At 31.1% G+C, this 23,723-nt stretch overlaps 1 protein-coding gene across 9 annotated transcripts in view; it reads right to left on the bottom strand.

The window, feature by feature from the left end:
• The window catches only part of LOC145292962 (kinesin-like protein KIF21A), a 267,292-nt gene that overhangs the window by 82,938 nt on the left and 160,631 nt on the right, over positions 1 to 23,723 (bottom strand). For all 9 annotated transcript variants that reach the window (XM_080139175.1, XM_080139176.1, XM_080139177.1 and 6 more), the window contains 11 exons: positions 20,591 to 20,785; positions 16,382 to 16,581; positions 15,679 to 15,855; positions 15,465 to 15,555; positions 13,180 to 13,274; positions 12,772 to 12,840; positions 11,589 to 11,660; positions 9,698 to 9,817; positions 9,132 to 9,233; positions 6,166 to 6,322; positions 2,126 to 2,168 (listed from right to left, as the gene is read on the bottom strand). In XM_080139175.1, coding sequence (XP_079995301.1) covers positions 2,126 to 2,168; positions 6,166 to 6,322; positions 9,132 to 9,233; positions 9,698 to 9,817; positions 11,589 to 11,660; positions 12,772 to 12,840; positions 13,180 to 13,274; positions 15,465 to 15,555; positions 15,679 to 15,855; positions 16,382 to 16,581; positions 20,591 to 20,785 — 1,321 coding nt within the window. The remainder of the gene's footprint in view (positions 1 to 2,125; positions 2,169 to 6,165; positions 6,323 to 9,131; positions 9,234 to 9,697; positions 9,818 to 11,588; positions 11,661 to 12,771; positions 12,841 to 13,179; positions 13,275 to 15,464; positions 15,556 to 15,678; positions 15,856 to 16,381; positions 16,582 to 20,590; positions 20,786 to 23,723) is intronic.

Raw genomic sequence — 23,723 nt, 5'->3', positions numbered from 1 at the left:
AGTGTTGTGATAAGGTGATGGGCAAAATAGTTGTATAAAATTTTCAAATCTTTTGGCAAAAATCATGTTCCATTGTCCATTGTCAGATACAATGAAGTCTGGGACACCAAAATGGTGGGCATCTTCCGTTTGCTCTGGTTTTGATAGAATTAATAATGCATCTCTACAAGTTATACATGACAAAATGAATGGAGGAAGAAGTCAGCGTGTTACTTTGCATGATAAGTGACTTTTGTTGGCCTGCTAAATTTAGAAAGCTTTGATAGACAGGCTTAGAAGTAACACACCATAAAAGAAATGTTTGTCAATCTATTTTTAAGAAATGGCCAAACCATTATGAGAATAAAAGACCAGAAAGAAAGTTCCAGAAATGCTATTAGATGTGGTTTTTAATTTTTTTAAAGAGATTTTTATATTTCCTTTTACAAACGAAAAGAGAAGACAAACTAAATGACTAATCTAATTTTAAAAGAAACATTTTAAAAAAAGGAACATTTTTTCTCAAGTTTTCTAACCAAATTCTATAGAAACATCACAATTTAAACAAACAAAATAAACATTTAATAGATAATTTTTACGTTTTAAATAATTACTATAGACATGCCATTACTTTTTGTTAGTGAAATAAGCAAGATAAAATTTAACTAAACTATTGCATTTTAATTAAAAGAAATAACACTTATAATGCAAAGATAAAAAATCAGATGTTAGAAAATTGTCAGTCAATCAAATAAGATAGACTTTAATAAAGGCAAAATTTGAGGGACATTAAAACTACATTGGCAATAAAAGTACATGTAATTTTTACATTTATTCTTTTTTGAAGCCAAAAATTTGTTTTAATTAATGCCCCCCCATTAAAACAAAACCAAGAAAAATCAAAATTATCTGTATTGATTAATAACTGAATGCTAATGTAAAGCATTTATTTTAGATAGAAATTTCTTTTAAAATCTGAGTTTTAATAAGTCTGGTAAATTATTTTACCACCCAACCTTCCTTTATCTTATACTCATAGTTTAAGCTTAGTGAAATATTAATTAATAAATATTGAAAAATTCATTATCAGATAATACTGATTAATGGTGTATTTTTATTCATTTTTTGTTTGAAATCAAACAACTTTCAATTAATTACATGTCGTAATGCAAAACTAAAATGGAATTAAAATATGAACCAAGTTTTGAAAGGGCCTTCAAGATTAAATGATCGCAAAGCACAATTCTTTCTTTTAATTATTTGAATTTAAATTTTTTTTTTTATTATTTTTCTAGTTGTACCGTTCCAGCATTGCCTGGGATCCATTACATTGAAATTGGTTTCGTAAATATTCCTATGTTCTATTACAACGCTTTTTTTTAAGTTCAGTATCCAATATAAAAATAAAAACAAATAAGGAACGATAACTCTTACTAAAAGAATAAGAGTTATTCCACCATAGTTTGGTGGTGACTAAAATTTTGTACATTTTAGAAAACTGCTAAATCGGAAATCGGATTAGTAAAAAAAAAAAAAAAAAAAAAAAAATTGTTACCATGTTAATGTCTTGCAGATAACATGGTACAACAACAAATAAAATTTGTCTAGTCAGAACCAAAGTTGAATATATCAGTTTAATATCTAGCTCCAACTTTGAAAATCTAGCAAGTAATAGTTCTTGTGTGATATGTGATTATAAGCAAATGTCTGAAGTTAGATTTTTCTTTTAAGGTAATTATAGTATTGTAATTAGATTTCACTCCTCTGAAAATCCTATTAAAAAAAAAAAAGATTCCCAGACAACGCCAAGTAGGTACAATTAGTTTTAAAGAACAATTGGCCTTAAAACTACACATGAAAATAGCACCATTCATTTTCATCTATTTAACGCTCATAAATTTTGCAAAGCTAACAGATTTATTTTAAAACAAACGGGAGTTATGTATTTTAATAATTTGACCACATAGCTAGCAAATATTTAGTAAAATTGAAAGAAATACTCTAACAGAACAAATGTTTTCTAACATTTCATACATTATTTCAAGCAATATTATTAAAATCAACAAAAAGTATGGCATGATGACAAGGAATTATTTCTTTAATACTTTTTAATGGTAGAACTAATAGCAAACAAAAGCAAACTTACTTTTCAACGGGTGATGATGAGCCCGAGCTGACACATTCTATTTCTGAAATACAAATGGTTTTTACAAATTTAAAATTCAACACAGACCATATTGAATAAAAACTTTGTCTTAGAGTTTTTTTAGATAAGGATTCATATTTTGTATTATTCAAACTACTATTCTAATTAGGGTTTGGGTTCCTTGATAGAAACGTTGCTTGAGTTTGAATAAAATATAATTATAAATAAATTTATAAATGCATTTCAGAGATGCACTTCATCGGTGTCTTTTTTTTTTTTTTTTTTTTTCCGCCATGTTGTTGGAGCATAGACTTCTATTGATTCTATGCTCCAGCAACAACATGGCAAGCAAAAAAAAAAAGAGGGAACAGGGATGTACTGCGGATGAGGTAGGTCTTCAAAATGTATTTATAAATTTCAAACAAACAAAATGTTTATTCTGTAATGCGTTGTTTTGGCTTCAAACATATCCAATATGTACTTATTTTATACTGTTCTAATCTCTAGTGTTATTCTCACAACATTTCAGCTGATCTAGCCTCCAACCTTCTTCAGATGTATCTTGTTAAACTCCGGAATCTTTCTATCAAACTTGGGAATTTGTAAGGAATTTTGAACGGAGCTCTTTGTTTAATCCAGCATGTTCTTGTTCTATCAGCCATGACCAGGTAGAAGTCTTAAATAATTCGCAATTGTATTATAAGTACCACTTGCACTGTGGATTGAACCATCAAACTCCAGAAGAATCACTTAGAACTGAATTTTATTTAGTACTTTATCCGTTATGCCATGCTCCTTGGCTGAAACGTGAGAATAACACTCAAAAACAGTAGTCTGAATCCAAATACAAATTATCAATCTTCATTTCATACTATTCTCAGGTTTTGGTTGATGTAACCAACAAGAACTCATGGCATAACTGATAAAGCATTGTGTAAAAATTAGTCTTTTTTTTATTACAAGCAATATTGACTTAGAATAAAAAATAATTACCTAACACTTCCATTTGGTCATAGCTGACAAAACGCAACAATCTACTGGCATGGAGTAAAGAAAAAGTACAGTTTTAAATTCCGTATAGATTTTAGAGTTCAAAAAGGTGCACCTGAAGAAGGTCAGAGGTTACACTAGCCAAAATGTAAAAATAACATTCAAGATATGAATAGTTTGAATAAATTTTACTGTTTTGCAAATAAAAATGATAGTAATCATTTTGTTATAGAAATAACACTTAATAAGCGACACTTATGACTGGTTTCCATAGCAACCACGTCGCTTCAGCAACTAGTGTTGCTACTAATTCACTAGTGTCGCAAAAAGTAACAAGTGAAACAGACAGAATGAAAGAGATAATGGGGGGGGGGGCTTATTGAAGCAGACGAGTCCCATACATTGTTATTACATATGTGCATGTTATGTTTATAGAGGCAAAAAAAATAAGACTGAAATTAAACAAACAAGTGAATTTATTAGAAGCCTAGAAAAATCATGGATTACAATAGAAAAATGCGAGCATGAAAAGTAATATGGTTAAGCTTAAACATAGAAAAGTAAAGGACTAGTTAAAACTGGAAAAGAAAAGGACAAGATATTCTAGTAAAAAATAATAAATTTAAGTTATAAATTAACTTAAAATATTGCAGCATTAAGAATTGATTATACAATGTTAAATTGAATTTACAAAAAATTTTAATGCTGCAATATTTTAAGAACTAAATTTATTATATTTTTACTAGAATATCTTGTCCTTTTGTTTTCCATGTGTAAGCTTAACCATATTACTTTTCATGCTCCCATTTTTCTATTGTAATTATACATATATATAATTTTTTTATTTATTATTTTTAAAACAGTAACATTAAATAAATAAAAATTTTTATATACGTCCAAACAAATTAAAAAGGGTGACTTTCTAAGTAAATAAAAAAAATAAATAAATAAAAATAAAAAAATGAGCTTCGAGGCGGAGCCAATATTAACCATATGTATCGCTTGAAAAAACAACAATAACAAATCTATATATATATATATATATATATATATATATATATATACACACACACACGTAAGCAGCTGATGATCCCCGTTTTTTTATATACAAAATTTTAGTTAAGGTTTTCTCTTTTCATCCTTATGTAGTTAAATTCTATTTTAAAATTGAAGATTTTTGCGAAATCGGCTTATGCAAGTGCTAAGTCTATTTAACAATTTTAGTTCAGGCTTTTATTTTTTTTTTTTTATCCATATATAAATGAATTCTCTTTGGTTATTATAAACTTTTTAGAAATCGGATTATGTAGGTGCTTAATCTGCGATAGGTTAAAATTAATATTTTTCCTTCCAGGAATCTAAACTGCATTCTTTATTTTTATTTTTGCATTTTTTTTTTTTTTATTCGAAGCCTCTTTAGACTATATATATATATATATATATTATTTGACTTCATTTTATTCCATTTTATTTCAGTTTACTCTATTTCATCTGTTTCGATCTCTTCACCTCATGGTTTTACTTTTTACCTATATTCGTATCTATATTTTTTTTTTTTCACTGGAGTTCTTTATTATACTATTTATTGCATTTTATTCCACTTCACCTTACTCTATTCAAACACCTCATCACTTGCTTATAATTCTTGACCATCCTTATTTATCCCCTTCGCTCATTGAATATGTGTTTGATCCGTTTATGCAGCATTCTCTCTTCCATATCATATCCCCTTATTCCTCATGTGCCCTATTCCTCAAGATTCCCAATTTCTCTTAGATTCCCAGTACAGCTTAAATTCAACTGCATTAGTTCAAACCCCACCAGATATTCTCCTTTTTGATCATTCCCTTTATCTTTCTAATTATATCCTTAGCTAGATGTTACACTGAACTGTTTGCAACCTAGTCCCCAAGCCCCTTTTCTGATGAGAAGCATTAGGTTCTGAAATACAGAGGTATAAAAACCATATAAAACCTCTCCCAATTTGTTTTTTTTTTCCTTACTGACAAATAAGTCTATATACTAATATATGGCTTTGTTTTGTCTATAATCTTATATTTAAGCTTCACTATACCTGTTGAGCTTCACAAATCTTGATAGGTCCACATTTAAAGAATTCTCCAATGTTTCTTTAACCCCCTTCTAATATATATATATATATATTTTTTTTTTTTTTTTTTTTTAATTCTAACATATCTTTATTTGATTGGCAAAATTTTAGAATAATTGTAAAGAAGTGAACCATAGCAGAAATTCAGTCGCTAAAATAAGATGGAAAACAGGGGTGAGGAAAAGGAAAAAAAAAATGGGAAGTCACATGTAACTTCCCATTTTTTTTCCTTTTCCTCACCCCATTTTCCATCTTATTTTAGTCGACTGAATTTCTGCTATGGTTCACTTCTTTACAATTATTCTCACACACATTTTTTTTTTTTTTTTAATTCTAAAATATTATTTTAATTCTAAAATATTTTTTTAATTCTAATATATATATATATATTTTTAATTCTAATATATATATATATATTTTTTTTTTAATTCTAATATATATATGTATATTTTTTTAATTCTAATATATATATATATATATATTTTTTTAATTCTAATATATATATTTTTTTAATTCTAATATATATATATATATTTTTTTAATTCTAATATATATATATATATTTTTTTAATTCTAATATATATATATATTTTTTTTTAATTCTAATATATATATATATTTTTTTAATTCTAATATATATATATATTTTTTTAATTCTAATATATATATATTTTTTTTTAATTCTAATATATATTTTTTTTTAATTCTAATATATTTTTTTTTAATTCTAATATATATTTTTTTTTAATTCTAATATATTTTTTTTTAATTCTAATATATTTTTTTTTAATTCTAATATATATTTTTTTTAATTCTAATATATATATATATATATATATATATTTTCAGAATGTGAGATTATATAACTATTGTCGCAGCTCACGAGCCATGACAGCCAACAAACCGGAATATATAAGGTGTGTGTGTAGAAAATACTTACCAGCATCATTTTGTACAAGTTCTTCCATATCAATATCTATTTGATCAATCATCATGTGCTTCAGTAAATTCTGTTGTAACGTGTTGTTTATCATACTCTGGTGAAGTTTGGCGTGAAGTTCTTTCAACTCTGTTTCTTTGTTTGCACACACTGTACCCTTTAAAGAGATTTTTTTAAAAAGATAAAAATTTCTGAAAATGTTCAGCAAATTTTGAATATAACAGTAAATTGCCTTAAGAAATAATCTAGATAAAATAAAATTAAAAATAGCTAACAAAAAAAAAAAAATTTTTTTAAATACTAGAATTGCAGATAATCTGTTATTTAATTCATTAAACCATTTAGTTTTACATCACTTATGTCTTTACAAAAAGATTAAAATTAAGATATAGGTACTAATACATAACCTTATGTTTAAAATTAGTTTTCTAATTTCAATAAAAATATATTAAATGATTGTGATTCTAGAAAAATATCAAATTTGGAGGCTGAGGGATTCTGAAAAACTGAAATTTAGAGGACCTTGATAATTTGTGACTAATAGCTGGATCATATTCCATTTAAATCGAAAATTTGATACATGAATTTTCAACTCAGTCCATCCCCTAAAAACCCTTTGAAATATTCTAAGAAACTGAAATTGTAGAAGTATTTATTTATAACCAATACCTATTAAAAAAATTTCATCAAAATCAGAGTCATCTTAATTTTCATAAAGTGACTCCTTACTACATTGCACCAAATATAATCGACTGTTACACTTCACAGTAGCATATCAAAATTTATCAAGATTATAGATTTTATCCAATACAAATATATACACAACTAACGAAATACCAAGGTCTTAAGACATGAAAAGAAACTGGAATCATGTGAAGCTCTCCATTTCAGTAATTATAAAAGCAACTGAACTCATGAAAAAGGAAATTCAGGCACTACCTGGCAAATATACTCAGTGAACCAAGTGCAAGAGAAATTCAAACAATTGAACTTAAGGACAGTCAGAATCTTATAAAGATCTCTAGGTTGGAATATCTAAGTTAACCAGTGAATATTTTGCATTCGATAGGATGCCCCATCCTCAGTTTGAACAAACCAATAAGAAAATTAAAAAAAAAAATATGCATATCAAAATTCATCAGGATTGGTAAGTATAGATTTTACCCAACACAAATATACATACAAAACTATAAGTATATCAAGAAGAAATTAGATTTCATAATACACGCTTATTGATTTAACACCCATGCTACATGGATCGAACAGTTTCAAGAAACTGACTTCCAAATGAATCTATCTCTGGCTAGCTCTTTATCCTTTCTCTCAAGTCCATTTTTATTGTTTCCTTTCATGTTTACCTTGAACTGAACCTGCTACCTCAACTGTTCTGCATTTATTGACCAAAGAACTTCAATTCGAAATCCAATGGGCAATGCCCGCACAGGTTCGAATCCTGTTCGTAGCGCCATGTTGGATTGTGTAGTGGACTTTCGATCAGCGTTCAAGTTGTGGATAACTTGACAAAGACTAAAGTTACTTCTCATGAAAGAGGAGAACTATTTATGGCACAATGGGAGATTCCATTGTGCACACATGGGCCAGTCTATTCCTTGGATTGTGATTGGCTGAATCACCTGATTGGATATGCTTGTACATAAATACAAGCCTTCAGTCCAGCTCAATCTGGTGTATTGTGCATAAGCTGGATCCTTGGTAAGTGTTGCTGCTATTATTATTATTGTTGTTGTTGTTGTGTGTTATTGACTAACACAGTTCTTTTGATTATTCTACATAATCCATATAAATAAAATTTCCTGTTCTGCACAAATCTCCCTATACTATCTAGATTTTATCTTCCTCCCAAATCAAGATTCACATTACACATCCATTGTATCATTCTCAAATCATTTCTCTCCATGAAACACATGACAGTCCCGTCCTAACAGGTACTATTACTCTGGGTCGAAGTGAATCTGGGAGCAATGGCAACTAGAGGCAATATCACATTCCGCACAGCTCCCAAATAGAGGCCTTCACCACTCAATGTCTTACGGTCGTACCCAAGATCCGGAGTTGGATGTATTATCCTAGACAGAATACTTTCTGTTAAGAGATGTCAATGTAGATACAGAGCAAAATATAGAATTGAAATAACTCAAAACACCATGTCAATTGGACACAATTTATTTCACCACTAACCAAACTTATCAGATATGAAGATTGGCCAGCTACAAGAATCAAGTAAAGATGCTTACATCTAAAGGAGGAGGGAGTATATATTTAAAGGTGGAATAAAGATTTCAGTCTCTTAAATCTAGTGGAATTTTATGGCCAGTGACTCATTAGGAAATTTAACTTGCATCTACAAGTGTTGTATATTGGTTTATATTTGAGGAGATGATATTTTAAAATGTTATTTGTTTATCCAAATCCAATAATCATAATAACTGATCCAGCGGGCATCCATCGCTCAAATCAATTAATAAGAATACAATAACAACAATAATGTTTTGACCATTGCTCCCGCTTGCCACAGCTAACAGATACTACGCTATGATCACAGCCTAAAGGATCATAACATTACACAAGTACCTAATTCGGCCCATGATAATACACCCAACACTTACCACCTTCAATTAAGTGGACCATGATTACTGACGTGATTTATTTTAAATTTTTAGAAATTTAATATTCATGTTATTATAGTCCATGTCCATAGGCATTAATTTCTCCACAAACATGTGAAAAGTTATGATTTTATACTTTATTTATAACTATTGATTTTTTCTAATAAAATTTTAAGCTTTATCTTTACTTTAGGAATGGATTCCTGTTCATTTGATTGGAAATTTATTACATACATGCATATGTATATCAAGGTTTAAAAAAAAAAAAAAAAGTATTTACAAACAGCTGGATTAATTTCTTTCTACAATATTAATGTGAAATGATCAAAAAATGTTTACCTTAGACAAAACCATTTCTATTAAATGGCTGAAGAGGTACCGGCATTCCATTAGATTAGATCGACTAAATATCATATGCAGTTTCTCCACATCATCATTATTCTGAAAGAAAGATTTTATTTTTTTTAATCAAACAATAAACTTAAACTCTTAAATAATTTGGATTATTCAGACTACTATTCTCATCTTGGTTGGTATTTTTATATTTCAGTTGATAACCTCCAACCTTTTCGGTGTATCCTTTTGAACCAAACCTGTGGCACAATAGATAAAGGCATTTGATTAATGATCAGTTCTAAGTGAAAATTTTTAAGGTTCAATATACTTCTGATTATAGCTAACAGAACGAGAACAATCTAACTGGATTAAATAAAACATTCTATTCAACATTCTGTGTGAGTTATCAAGTTTGAAAATAATGCACCTGAACAAAGTCAGAGGTTACATTGACTGAAATATGAAAATAAAAATAGTAAATATGATCCAAATTATGAATCTTCATCTAAAAAATTTAGAAAGAAAATAAACAGATTTAAAATTTTTAAAATTTTAATTAACAATCTTACTTTATTTTCTTCAAGTTGCATAATTTGTTCTTGAATTTCAGTTATATTTTCTTGACATACTTGAAGTTGATCCTCCAAACTGCCAATCACATCTAGGCACTCATTAATAGCTTCTTGCGGCTAAAATAAAATATTTATAAAATATAAAACGTTTATATAAAAATAGCTGTGAAATTAACACAAAGTGGTGGGCCATGTTAAATGAGTAGAAAACACAAAATGATCATTAATTTAATATTTATGACAAGAAAAATGATGCAATTTATTATGGTTGCATATAAAGAGGTACACAGGTAAATTGGAACTACTTTCTATTTTTCTAATGATTTTTTTCAGATAATCTTGAAGCCTTATTCTTGAAGATATTTTTCTAATGATTTTTTTCAGATAATCTTGAAGCCTTATTCTTGAAGATATTTCAAGATTTAGACAGGTTTCCTTAAACATGGAATTAGCACAACAGATGACCACATGTGAATTGAGACATGCTGAGAACTCTCCTTCAGACATAATTAAGAGCATTGACAATATAAAGACAATCAAGTCCTGACCAAGTTTGATGTTGAGGATAAAGTCCAAAGCCCCCAGAGTCTTCGTAATGATTGGAAGTGAACAAAAATTTTCCTGGCAGGATTGAAAAGGGCGATAATAGCTCAATTCAGTCAATGTCAAAACTGGCCAGAAAACGCAATGTTAGTCACAGAATCATCAGCAGTCAATGAGGACCTTGCGGTGAACTTTTACATGGAGAGACGTCACAACCTCCTCACTACCTGCTCAAGAGCCATCAGGGTTGAAAGATATCCAAAGCTTCTCAATCATCAGCAAAACATGTTCACATTTGTTGATGAGAAAAAGTTCATTGTGGATGAGGTTGCAAACTGCTAGGACTCAGGTTATTACCTGTGACCCATCAGATGTTCGCTCTGTGATGCAGAGCAAGAATCCTGCTTCTGTGATGGTTTTTGCAGCTGTGGCAAGTGATGAAGAGTAATGCCTCATTTCATTGAAGCTGGACTTAAAATCAAAACAGTGGAGTATTTGAAGATTCTGAATAAGGTTTTGCTGCTCTGCATTCATAGATACTGAAGTAATGCTTTTTCAAGACTGTGCCAACACACAGAGCAAAGAAATGTTAAGACTTACCAGATCTGAATGTTTACGATTATTGGCTATTTAGCATGACTGAAAGAAAATATAACGTTAATCCGCACCTTAATGCTAAGTATGAAAGCAGCCATTTGAAGAACATTCCAGAATCTAAATACTGATCAAATGAAGAGGAATTTTTTAAAGTTTCAGAGGATTTCCAAAATTATTGTAGCAAAGGGGGATCGAATTGAATTATATTAAATAGATTGTAAGGATTACATAAATAAATGTTAAAATGATCATTATACTGTTTTTATCTTTAAAATCAGGAAATGAAAGAGTCACAATTTACCTGCAGGACTATGTATGTAGGATTTTGAATGTTGAGTCAAAGGGAGATAAATCAGTCATACGAGAAAGTTATAAAAATTGGTAGGAATTACTAAGTTCATTCTCATAAGAATGATAAGTCATAGAAAAGTGTAGCAGTTTTGTTTAGATTCTGTTAGTATGCTGAGGATTATGATTAAATTTGCGTTCAACATGAGATTAGCATTGCTGTTACCAATGGAAAAATAAGTGTAGTCGGTTGTTTTTGGTATTTTAAATTGATAGTGCATCCTTTGATCGGATATATGGAAAATTAGTTAAAGACTTTAGTGTTTTTATTGACGTAAAAGTGTTAGTCATGTGTGTAAACTTTGTGCAACACTGAAGATATCTTTGATCAACCTGTTTCTTCTTTCAATATCTGCCTTTATAGATAATTTTTATAAAATTTTGTATACTTGTAACTCACCTGTTCAGTTTCTATCAGATTCTGTTTTTTGTTTGTATATTTTTCTAGACTTTGTCCAAGCTTTTTCCTTTCCTGAATAAATAAAATTAGAATTTTAGTTGCAGGAGGATGAAAAGGAAATGCCAAAGAGAAAGAGTGAAAATAGAAAAAAGGTGTTGAATCGAAAATGTGGATAGAAAAAAAAAAAAATGCAAAAAAAAAAATGAAAAAAAAAAAAGGATGAAAAAAAAAAAGGATGAAAAAAAAAAAAAGGATGAAAAAAAAAAAAAAGGATGAAAAAAAAAAAAAGGATGAAAAAAAAAAAAAGGATGAAAAAAAAAAAAAGGATGAAAAAAAAAAAAAGGATGAAAAAAAAAAAAAGGATGAAAAAAAAAAAAAGGATGAAAAAAAAAAAAAGGATGAAAAAAAAAAAAAAGATGAAAAAAAAAAAAGGATGAAAAAAAAAAAGGATGAAAAAAAAAAAAGGATGAAAAAAAAAAAGGATGAAAAAAAAAAAAAGGATGAAAAAAAAAAAAAGGATGAAAAAAAAAAAAGGATGAAAAAAAAAAAAAGGATGAAAAAAAAAAAAAGGATGAAAAAAAAAAAAAGGATGAAAAAAAAAAAAAGGATGAAGAAAAAAAAAGGATGAAGAAAAAAAAAGGATGAAAAAAAAAAAGGATGAAAAAAAAAAAAGGATGAAAAAAAAAAAGGATGAAAAAAAAAGGATGAAAAAAAAAAGGATGAGAAAAAAAAAGGATGAAAAAAAAAGGATGAAAAAAAAAAGGATGAAAAAAAAAAAGGATGAAAAAAAAAAAGGATGAAAAAAAAAAGGATGAAAAAAAAAAGGATGAAAAAAGAAAGGATGAAAAAAAAAAGGATGAAAAAAAAAAGGATGAAAAAAAAAAAGGATGAAAAAAAAAAAGGATGAAAAAAAAAAAGGATGAGAAAAAAAAAGGATGAAAAAAAAAAAGGATGAAAAAAAAAAGGATAAAAAAAAGGATGAAAAAAAAGGATGAAAAAAAAAGGATGAAAAAAAAAAGGATGAAAAAAAAGGATGAAAAAAAAGGATGAAAAAAGGATGAAAAAAGGATGAAAAAAGGATGAAAAAAAGGATGAAAAAAAGGATGAAAAAAAAGGATGAAAAAAAAGGATGAAAAAAATGAAAAAAAGGATGAAAAAGAAAAAAGCATGCAAAGAATCTTACTTTTAACCACGTTTCCATATCCTTTTCTATTAAATTTAAGGTTTGTCTTTTCTTGATAATATCATCCACCTATAAAAGAAAAAAAAATAGCTCAATTTGTATAAAAACTTAATTTGTTTTTGTAATATATATATATTTTTTTTTTTTAATGTTAAGATTTATTGAAAGGAAAAAAAAAAAAAAAAAAAATGACTGGAACAGACACACCCCCATCACTCTATAAAAACGCCACTCGAAGATGCAAGGACATCCATTCAATTTGTATGAAATGCTACAGGTTTCCATACAATGCTCAATATTAAAATGACAAATTTTTAAAAAATTACCAAAAAATGAGAAACTATTTAGAAATAATCAAGTAAACAAATGGTTCAAAAAGTACTTTAACATCAACGAGATTATACTTACTCGTTTCTGGATGACATCCCATTTTCGTTTTGCAAGTTTATCAGCTAATTTTGTATTTCTACTTCGTCGTTCATACAAGGAAACTGGAATGTTAGCTGAAAGAAAATAAATAAAATAAAAAAAATTAAAAACTGAGTACCCACAAAATCTAAAGAACTGATATGAAAATTGACAATTTTGAATTACAATACTAGACAAATTCCTTTAACATATTTCTTCATATATTCTTATATAAATTATGAAAATATAGCAATTAAATTTAAGAATTTTCTGCATTTAATCTCTAAGATTTGTCAGGCTTGAATGTGTAATTTATGTGAATATACGGAATATATAGTCATGGGACGATTCTAATATATATATATTATAACACTAAATATTTAACAATAGACTTATTTATTCCTGATTACTGTAAAAACACATTAAATATGCAGATATTTTCTCAAGCGTAAAAATAAACTTATAGACGATCTATAGATTTTAGTTTTACTAGTAGTTTAAAGCAAAATCTTCTATTGCTGGTAGTAATAAATATTGCTTTTAAACAAAAAATTTGAAGATAAAATAGTTTTGTGCATCAGAAAATAGGCATGAATTTTCCGATTCTGATATGCTCAAAAGTTCCAGTTCCTCACACCAACACTAATATATATTCCATCCTGAAACTCAAACAGTAATCAAGCATGGGATATGCAGAAAAGTCACCTGTAATATTTAACGAAATATGTCAAGAAAAAATGCTTTCAAAATATATATTTTGATATATGATTGTATTGTTATGGTTTCCTAATCTAATTAAACTCCAGTGTTTATAAAATAGTGCGCAATAAAAAGAACTGTATTAGTGTATAATTTTTTTTAGACAAAATATTTATAATGTTTGTATTAGTAAAGAAAATTATACTATATATAACTTGGTGAGTTAGAAGAGAATAAATTACATTCTATAAAACTCAAATATATTGTCTCATATATATATATATATATATATATATATATATATACACTGCTCCAGAAGATATCTCACTACCGATACAATTCTCTATCTGTATAAAAGCCAAGTACGTCCAAGGATGGAGTACTGCTGCCACATCTGGGCAGGAGCTGCTAAAAACAGCCTATCCTACCTTGACAGAGTAGAAAATAGACTTTGTGGTTTAGTGGGGGATACCCTTTTCTCTTCCCTGCAACCTCTCTCCCAAAGAGACGTTGCGAGCCTGTCTTTGTTTTATCGTTATTTCCATGGCAGGTGCTCGTCTGAGCTCCAATCCCTCATCCCCCCTCGCCAATCTTTCACGAAAAACACCCGTCTGGTTGAAACTACTGTCAATAATTTTCCTCACCCTTTATCTGTGCCTAAATCCAAACGTAGATTCCATGAGCAAAGCTTCTTTCTTAGAACTGCATGCCAGTGGAACTCTCTGCCACTTGCCTGTTTCCCACCTGACTACAACTTGGACATCTTCAAGTCCAACATAAACAAACTCCTGACAAATCGCCCCCTTAAGACACTATCAAAACCCCCAATACTAATGATTACTACAATACTATCTCATTGATTACTGTACACGCAATAACCCTTATCCCTGAGTAGCCTTCAGGCCTTGATAATGGTGACCCCCATATAAAAAACAAAATAAATTACACATACAATGCACCTAACATTGATGCTTTTTGTCTTTCTACTTTTTGCAAAACTTGATGTTCTGCAAAAACAACCCACCTTTTCCCGCCTTTTCCTTCTTCCCCACTTCTTGAGTGGTTTCCTAATTTAAAAATGTACAAAACATTATACTGTAACCCTTTTCCCCTCTCCCATTGCAAAACTCATTCATGTTCTGCAGAGCAGGGAACAAAAACTTTAAAAATCCACTATAAAACAACCAAACCAAACACTGCAAACTAGCGATTGAAGATACAAAAAGCTTGAATAAAAACCTACAAAATAACTGGATGCAACATGAATACTATTTCCAAAATAACTGGATTTGGCATTAAATAACTTGAAAAGGGTTGATATGCTGTACAACAAAACAACCAAAAAAAAAAAAAAAAAAAAAAAGAAAAACAAGCACACACATTAAAAAGTCCTTAGCACCCAATATATTTTAACAACATCCTGCATAGTAGTTTTTACTATTTTTTTTTTTTATTTTGTGGTTTAATTAAAAGAAATAAAAATTACTAGGTTTGTGTACCTAGTAATTTTTATCTATTCACTTCTATAGTGGAAGAGATAAACTTTTTTTTCCTAATTGCAAAACTATGGACAAAACATTCCTTACCAGTTGGCACAGTCGGAGCAACATCATATTTGCCAATTCTACCTGCAGCTCGAGTTGACATTGGTTTTTGTCTTTTTCTTAATGCCTCCACCTGATAAAAAAGATAAGAGATGAAGCCATCAAAATTGAAAATGAATTAAAAGAAAAAAAAGGGGGGGGGGTGATTTGTTAATTTGGATTGACATCAGGCGAATTGAAAATCCATGTTGCTTACCTCTTCTTGTTTGCGTTTCAAGACTATTTCCTTTTGATGTTTCTCCGTTTGTAAAGTCTTTATTTTTTGTTCACTTTTTAATTGCTCCCGTCGAAGCTGCGTTATTTCTCTATGCCGTTTCGAATTAAACGCTTTATTCTTTTCAGCATCTTCCTTTATCTGCCGCATGAGTTTCACCTAAAAGAGAAAAAATAAAATCGAGTTAAAATCAAGGCACGTAACATATTCAGTGGTGGCAACTAGACAAGAGTAAAACCAAATTATTCAAGTTTCGTATACACCAGCTGCGTAACCCAACATTGCTTGGTAGTGTTTTTACTTAGAATTTGTCGGGTTTTATTTTTTAACCATACTTTTTTTTATAAAAATATTTTTTGTTCCAAACAAACCAAATCAGTGTCAAGCTAGACTAACTGATATTTTGATCAAATTTCATGATGATAGGTCAAATACTTGGCCAAACCAAGTACAATCACTTAATTGGTTAAGCCGGTTCTACCCGTCGAGACGACTACATCTGGAATTGAGGTTGACCACACCTGATGATTTGATACTGCTGTAACCATGAGCAGTTCCAGCGACGTAGGCTGTGTGCAAAATTGGTCAAGTGTGTTAAACTGTACATAAACTCAACCAAAAACAATTTTTGACTTAAGGTAAGAAAAAATCTTAATTCAGCTTTAATAATTGACATCCAACTGACCTTTGTCCGTTTCATATCTTGGAGCTCCATTTGATACGTCTTCAATTGTTTCTCGTAAACAGCTTGATTACGAAGAAATTTTGCATGGTCTTTCTTTGCTTCCTGGAATTTCTTCAACTCGCTCTGAAGTTCATTCAATTTACGCTGATATTTTTCCCTGATATTTTTCTCTTTATCTTTCTTATCTTCTTCGACTTTTGCTAAAAATTAAAAGAATTCATGAAAATAAATTAAATTAAAAAATTAAAGTTGATCCAAAAAAGAAAACAAAAAACAAAAAAAAAAAACACTTGAATAAATAAGAAATAATTTGCTTCAAATTTATAAATTCATTCTTTTAATCTTTTATGTCCGAGGAAAAAGAATAAAAAGATGGTTGAAAAATGTTTTATAATAGTAAATTAGATTAAAGTTAAAACAATTCCTTTCTTTGGTTATCATGTTCGAAAAATGTAATAGTTTTTAAAAGTATAAAATATACGGAGCCTCTGATATTAAACTTAATCTGGTGGGAGGGCATAAAACTCGCCAATCTTTCTCAAAAAACACCTGTCTAGCTGAAACCACTGTCAATAACTTTCCCCACTCTTTAACTGTGCCTACATCAAAACAAATTCCATGAACAATGCTTCTTTTTTAGAACTGATCAAGTAGCTTTATTTTTAATGTCAAATCCAGTAATTTTGGGAAAAAAAATTACTATACTTAAGTTGTTAAGATCTTCAAATATTTATTCATGACATTTGGTTCGATTTTTTTGTAAAAAGAAAATCGTTTTAGTTAGTGACTTTGCAGAACATGATTGAGTTTTACAAAAGGAGAGGATAAAAATAACACCACTGTTTGGTGCATTTTTAGTTTAGCAGCCATTATCTTCAGACAGCCTGATCTGATAACACCAGATGCCCTAACAGATATTAAAACTCTGGCCCAAAGTAGACCCGTAGGTAATCTATATACATAAAAGGCAAAAGTGGCATGCACGTTTTTATATGTCCAAGAAAGTAACCCTCTCGAGAACCCCCCCCCCCATCTATCTATTTTTTATGTATTCCCTAGATCATAATATCTATGATTTGCAAACGGATCTAGTCTCTACATTTATTTTGATCAACTTTTATAAAACTCCCCCTTTTTTTTTTTTATTTACACAGGAATCACCACATTATCAAGGCCAAGAGGCCACTCAAGGATAAGGGTTAAAAAGTGTACAGTAGTAATTGGACAATATAGTAATCATTAGTAATGAAAATTCGGTTAATTTGATAACTTATATGGCATCAAGAATTTATTTACGTTAGACTTAAACACAACTATATTGTAGTCAGCCGGAAAGCAGCAAAACCAAAGACAATTCCACAGGCGTGCAGTTCTAAGAAAGAAGCTTTGTTCAAGGAATGTACATTTAGGTTTAGGCACAGATAAAGAGTGGAGGGAATTATTGATAGTGTTTTCAGCTAGACGAGTGTTTCTTGTGAAAGTTTGCCAAGGGGGGACGAGAGACTTAAGCTCAGTCGAACACTTTCCATGAAAGTAACGATACAACAGAGACAAACTCGCAGCATCTCTTCTGTGAGATAGAGGTTGCAGGAAAGAGAAAAGGACATCTCCTACGAGGCTACGAAGTCTATTTTGAACTCTATCAAGGCAGGACAAGTCCTTTCTAGCAGCTCCTATCCAGATGTGGCAACAGTATTCCATCCTTGGACGTACCTGGCTCTTATATAGATAGAGAATTGCATCAGCAGTGAGATATCTACTAGATCGATAGAAAGATCCAACCATTTTTCCAGTGGCCTTGGCAACAGATTTGATGTACGTGTTCCATTTAAGATCAGGAGTAATGGTCAAGCCCAGAAGCTTGTCAAAACTTGAGGTCTCCTGAAGACGAGAGCCATTCATTTCAATTGATGCCAGATGTGGATCAGAATGTTGATGTAAAGAGAGAAGCTTGGTTTTAGATGCATTAAAAGTAACCAGCCACTCCTTACCCCATTGTACTACGTGCTCAAGATCAGAGGAGAGAGAATTGGAGAGAACTTGGTCGTTTACTGTCTTAGATGTGCTACCATAAATGGTAGTGTCGTCAGCATAAATGTCTACAAATGATGTAAGGAAGTGATTTGGAAGATCATTAATGTAGATCAGGAAAAGAGTTGGGCCCAGGATGGACCCTTGAGGGACACCAGCATTAATACTGTGAGCTTCTGATTTTTGCCCCTCAACTACTACTCTTATGAACCTATCAGAAAGAAATGATTTCATAATTGAGAAGACATTTCCAGCTATACCATAGCTAGAGATCTTGTGAAGTAAACCTTTATGCCATACCCTATCAAAGACCTTAGGAAACCATATTGAGTGTCACTAAGAAGGTTATTGGCCTGTACTGAGAGGGGGATGAGCGATCACCTGAATTCTTAAATACAGGGCATACTGTTGAAATTTTCCAGGGTGATGGGAAACTATTCTCCTTAAGACAACGTTTAAACAGTTTTGTAAGTATGGGCGCTAGTTCAGGTTGAAGTTTTTTGAGTACTATAATTGGAATACCGTCAGGGCCAGTTGCTTTACTGGAATCAAGGTTTTTGATTAGCTTGGCAACATCATGTACAGATATACGTATATCACATAGTGTGTTTTCTGATACAGGAGGAAATATTGGGGGTTGGCGGCCTTGGTCGCAAAGGGTAGAATTAGCTGCAAAGTTCTTGGCAAAGAGTTTGGCTTTGATGCTGACGAGATTACCCTAGGTCCATTGATGATAGTTGGGATAGAGCACACGCTTCTGTTCATGATTCTGTTTGCTATTTGCCAAAACTGGTGGGAACCAAGCCGCTGCTCAGCTACTTTGGACTTAACGGATTGAGCATACAACTCTTGCATTCTTTATTACTTTCTTACAATAGTTGCTGGCAGTCCTGAAAGCGGCTTTAGTTTCCATACATCTATTATGTTGGAAGCAGTGGAAAAATTGATTTGTGCGCAATGGCAGCAGCACATTCTGGAGAGAACCATGGCTGGCTGTTTGGTTTTTGCTGGAACTTTTTCGAGGGTATGAAACGGTCTATACCTACAATTAACCATTCGGTCAGGTCTGATACTATAGAGGACACATCCTTTTTAAATATGGAATGCAGAGGTAGATCCGATATAAATGTACGGAAGCTATCCCAGTCAGCCTTATTGTATCGATATACTGTATGATAGAGAGGTACGTCTGGGGACTTATTACATTTCATTTTTATCTTAATTGATACAACAGAGTGGTCGGAAGATCCAAGAGGAGACAGAACAGAAACTGAGCATAGTTCAGGGCAAGTTGTGAGAAAAAGGTCTAGTAGGCTCGCATACTGGCCGTCATTGTCGGGCACACGGGTGGGTTCCTGAACAATCTGAGTGAGGTCATAGGCAATTTCATCCTTTTGTGTGTTTGTTCGTCTTTTTGTATAAATAAAGGAAAACTTATCAAAGAAAATCGACTTGCCTGGCCTTCGTGAACGAGACGTCTTGAAGGCAATCAGCGTTGATTATTATTGGGAAAACCCTTCACATCAAACAATTGCTATTCATTTGGAAGAGCTCCTTTTATTTTGGTGGAGGGTTGGTTTTCCAACATTGTGGGGAAGCAAAATACATCAGAAACTGGCCTCCAGCCAACCCTCATTTCTGTGCCTTCATGAACTCATTTCTGTAAGTCAGCTTTTTAATCGTTAAATTTGAACGCTTTTCACTTCCTCTCACCTTGTAGCGTAGCGTAAGATCTCCGCTTTTCTTTCACTTTCTTTTCCGCCTTCGGGTTCAAGCCTGCCTGCCTACTATCACTTCATACCCCACCCCCACCCAAACAAACACTCGGGCAATGCTAGCAGTAACTAAGGAGCAACTCCATATTCTTCACAACTCCCAAATCGAGCCTTACTATTGGATGCCTTTTAAGGTCATACCCAAGACCACTTATAGGATACAAATACAATGTTCTTCTGAGCACATTCTGTAGAAATACTTATAAAACAAGCACAGATGCAAAAAGGACTGAAGTTGTTTAAGAAAAAAAATTTACGAAGAATGAATATGTGAAAACATTAGCTTTAAACAAATTATAAAATTCAACAATGTGAAAAAGGGTAAGATATGTTAAAACAAAACCAGAAAAATTAAAATTTACAATTTCAAATTATAAAGAGCAACAAATTTCTATCAACTCACCAATATTCGACAACACATTGTCTCGCTCAATTTCTGTGTCGCGTATTTTCTGAGTAAGCTGGATAACTTTCTGTTCATAATGATTTTTCATTGCATTCAACTCATTTTGATTTTTTTCCAAAGCTTTGATCAACCGCGATTTCAATGTCATTTCACAGCTTAATTCGGCTAAATTCTCATGAATATTTGCAGAACCTTTTAAGGAAAAAAAAAGGAATTAAGTTTGATACAAGAAACAAAACATTAAAAATAGAATCACCGTGTGACCATTGTAGGTGAAAAAAAATTCTGTAAAATAGCTTAAAGGAAAAATTTGGATTAATGATGAACTGAGTTTTCAGAATTCTTCAAAACTTTAAAACATATGAAAGGAGTGATTTGACAGTTACAACAATGCGGTTTGTGAGAAAAACCCAGGGACACTAGTTAGTGCATAAAAGAATTACAATTTTCAATTTTATTATATTTATTTACAATTGAAAATTTAAATTCCTTCAATATTGTCATTCTTTTATAGACTAACTCATGTATACAGTGTTTCCCACAATTTGCATTGACATAGCCTTCAAACGACTCCGTTCACACTACGCACAATTCTTCGAGCAAACTACAACACCCTTCTCACACGCAAACACATACAAGCTTATGAGAATAGGTGATATAACAGAATTTAAAATGGTTTTGACAATTTAAATTTAAGGTGTATACATTTTTCTTTAATTTTGCAAAGTTCAAAAATTTTCTCACTTTCTTTATAAAGATGTTGAATCTAAATAAATATATATGAGGGATGTTCCAAATTAATGCCTCCTATTTTATATTTTGTCTGAATGGATCAGAGTTATGACTGAACTTAAGCATTCATGACCTGAAAGTTTCATCTATGTTGCAGATATTGATGGTTTCAGATCCTAAGTGAGTAATCTTGTCCTGGACATCTGTCAGAAGCAGAGATACATCACTGAATGCCCCCATAAAAAAAAAAAAAACAATTGAACTGATCAACATTCACCGGCGTCAGTTAAACATTTACAAAACCAATGCAATTAATATCAGCACAGTTAGGAGATGGGTTCACCCATTTCTGAGTGGTGACAAATGTGAGTCACAAAATGCGTTCTTGGTTTTTACAACCAAGGCATCAAAAAGTGCCTTGAGCATGGTGATTATGCAAAAAAAAAAAAAAAAAAAAAATCTGTAGCACAAAAGGTTGCTCGTTTTAATAGTACCACTCCAGTCTTCATAGGTCAACATTTTAGTTTTTGAATAAAAAATAAAAACTATACCTTACTTTTGGAATAACCCCATATATATATATATATAAATAAATAATAGCACTATACATTAATCCATCATCAATACATGCAGTTTTATAGAAACACCAGGAATCTAGTTTCAATACCTACAATATACCAAGTGTGACCACTGTTTAGTGTCAAAGCATGAAGATATGACAAGGTTGGAAAAGTGAGATTTGAAGAACCAGTACCCTAGAGGAAGAGCAATCTGGCCTGCAAAAAAAGGGGTGGGCAGCCTTGTTGGCATTGCTCAATATGAGTGCCTTAGGTGATTACCATGAAACTAACCCTTTCTTCAAAGGTGAGAAAGCAAAGCCTGGGAGATCGGACTTCATAGAACTGAACAGGATACAGGAACATGTATCTCAGCCAGCAGAGAAGCCATCTCAACAATCACCTAGAATCTAGTGGCTTTAAGACTAGGGGAAGGCCATCAGTTTTAAAATAGTTAAATAATATTAAATAATCATTTTCAAACCATCAACTGAAGAGTGGTCACGCTTGGTATGTTTTACTTCTTCTGACTGAAGTTTCATGAAACCACAAGTATTGATGAACAATTAAACCAATATATGTTCTTTGGAAAAAAAAGAAATTCTCTTATACATGTAATTGATCACAGTGTTTCTCAGCAAAAAATGACATGATTCCATTTGTTTGATGAAAACCGGTTTCCTTTCTTTTGTTTCAGACCATCTACTAGTTGGCCAGTTGTGAACAACTCCCAAGAGCAATAGGAGCCTTCTATCATGTCTGAAAATAATATTAAATGAGTAAGATCAGACATGCGCCGCTGTACAACTCATGCTCTCTATTGATCCAAGTTATGACAATAGGACCATCGCCAGCACCTTCAAAATGCATCACTGGATTGCCACGAATAACCGGGATGTGCCCGAGATTATGAAAAAGTCATGGTTTTGTTTTCAGTGAGGGCCACATCATGCCACCTCACATCTTCGAAGTTGGCTTGACAGTCAACACCAAAGTTTACCTGGATGTGCTGAAGAGTGTGGTGATCCCTCTGGTACAATCAGGTGGCCATTGTTAAACCCTGGGTGTGGCAGCAGCTTTATACCTTTCTCCCACTACCCCCACCTCCCTCGACCTGAACACGCTGGACTACTTTGTTTGGTCATACGTCAAGACCATCACCAACATGACCTTCCACAACACTAAAGTCAGCCTGATCACCACCATCCACTGGCATTTGTGAAATAGGCATGCTCCCAGTTCCATATTAGTATTGAGGCATTAATTGAAGCTGAAGGTGGCTACATTGAACAGATATCAGCTCTATTACATTATCAAGTTATCAGAATTGATTTTTTTTTTCAATAAAAGTTTCAAAATTAAGCTGTAATGTTTTCTTTAGGGAAACACTTGTCATTCCACCCTGTAGTCGTTTCACTTTGAAAACGATTTCTGCAAATATCTCTTGGATTATGTAGAAACTTACAGCACTTTATTGATGCTCAAATGAAATATGGCAATTTAAAATAAAATAACAGGGAAAATATAAATCTACTTATTAGTGTACACATAAAATTATGAGTGGGGAAAAAAAAAATTTAAGACATACAGTTAATTTACTATTTAGAGTCAAACTCAAAACAATAACTCAGTGTGTCATTTATTTTAGAAGAGATATAATCATCTACAACAAGTGATATAAATTTTATATCAAAATTCTAGTTTAATTGTTGTAATTTGTAATGTACACTAATAGTTTTCACTGAGAATTAAAATATATTTGAAAGTTTTCCTTTCATTTTAAACTGCCATATTTCAATTGTCAATAATAAGTTACAAACATACTTATTGACTTGTGAAAA

Source organism: Euprymna scolopes, chromosome 14 (assembly GCF_053919585.1).
Source record: "Euprymna scolopes isolate OS-2025 chromosome 14, ASM5391958v1, whole genome shotgun sequence".
Classification (NCBI taxonomy): Eukaryota; Metazoa; Mollusca; class Cephalopoda; order Sepiida; family Sepiolidae; genus Euprymna; species Euprymna scolopes.
This window is presented reverse-complemented; position numbering and strand designations above follow the sequence as displayed.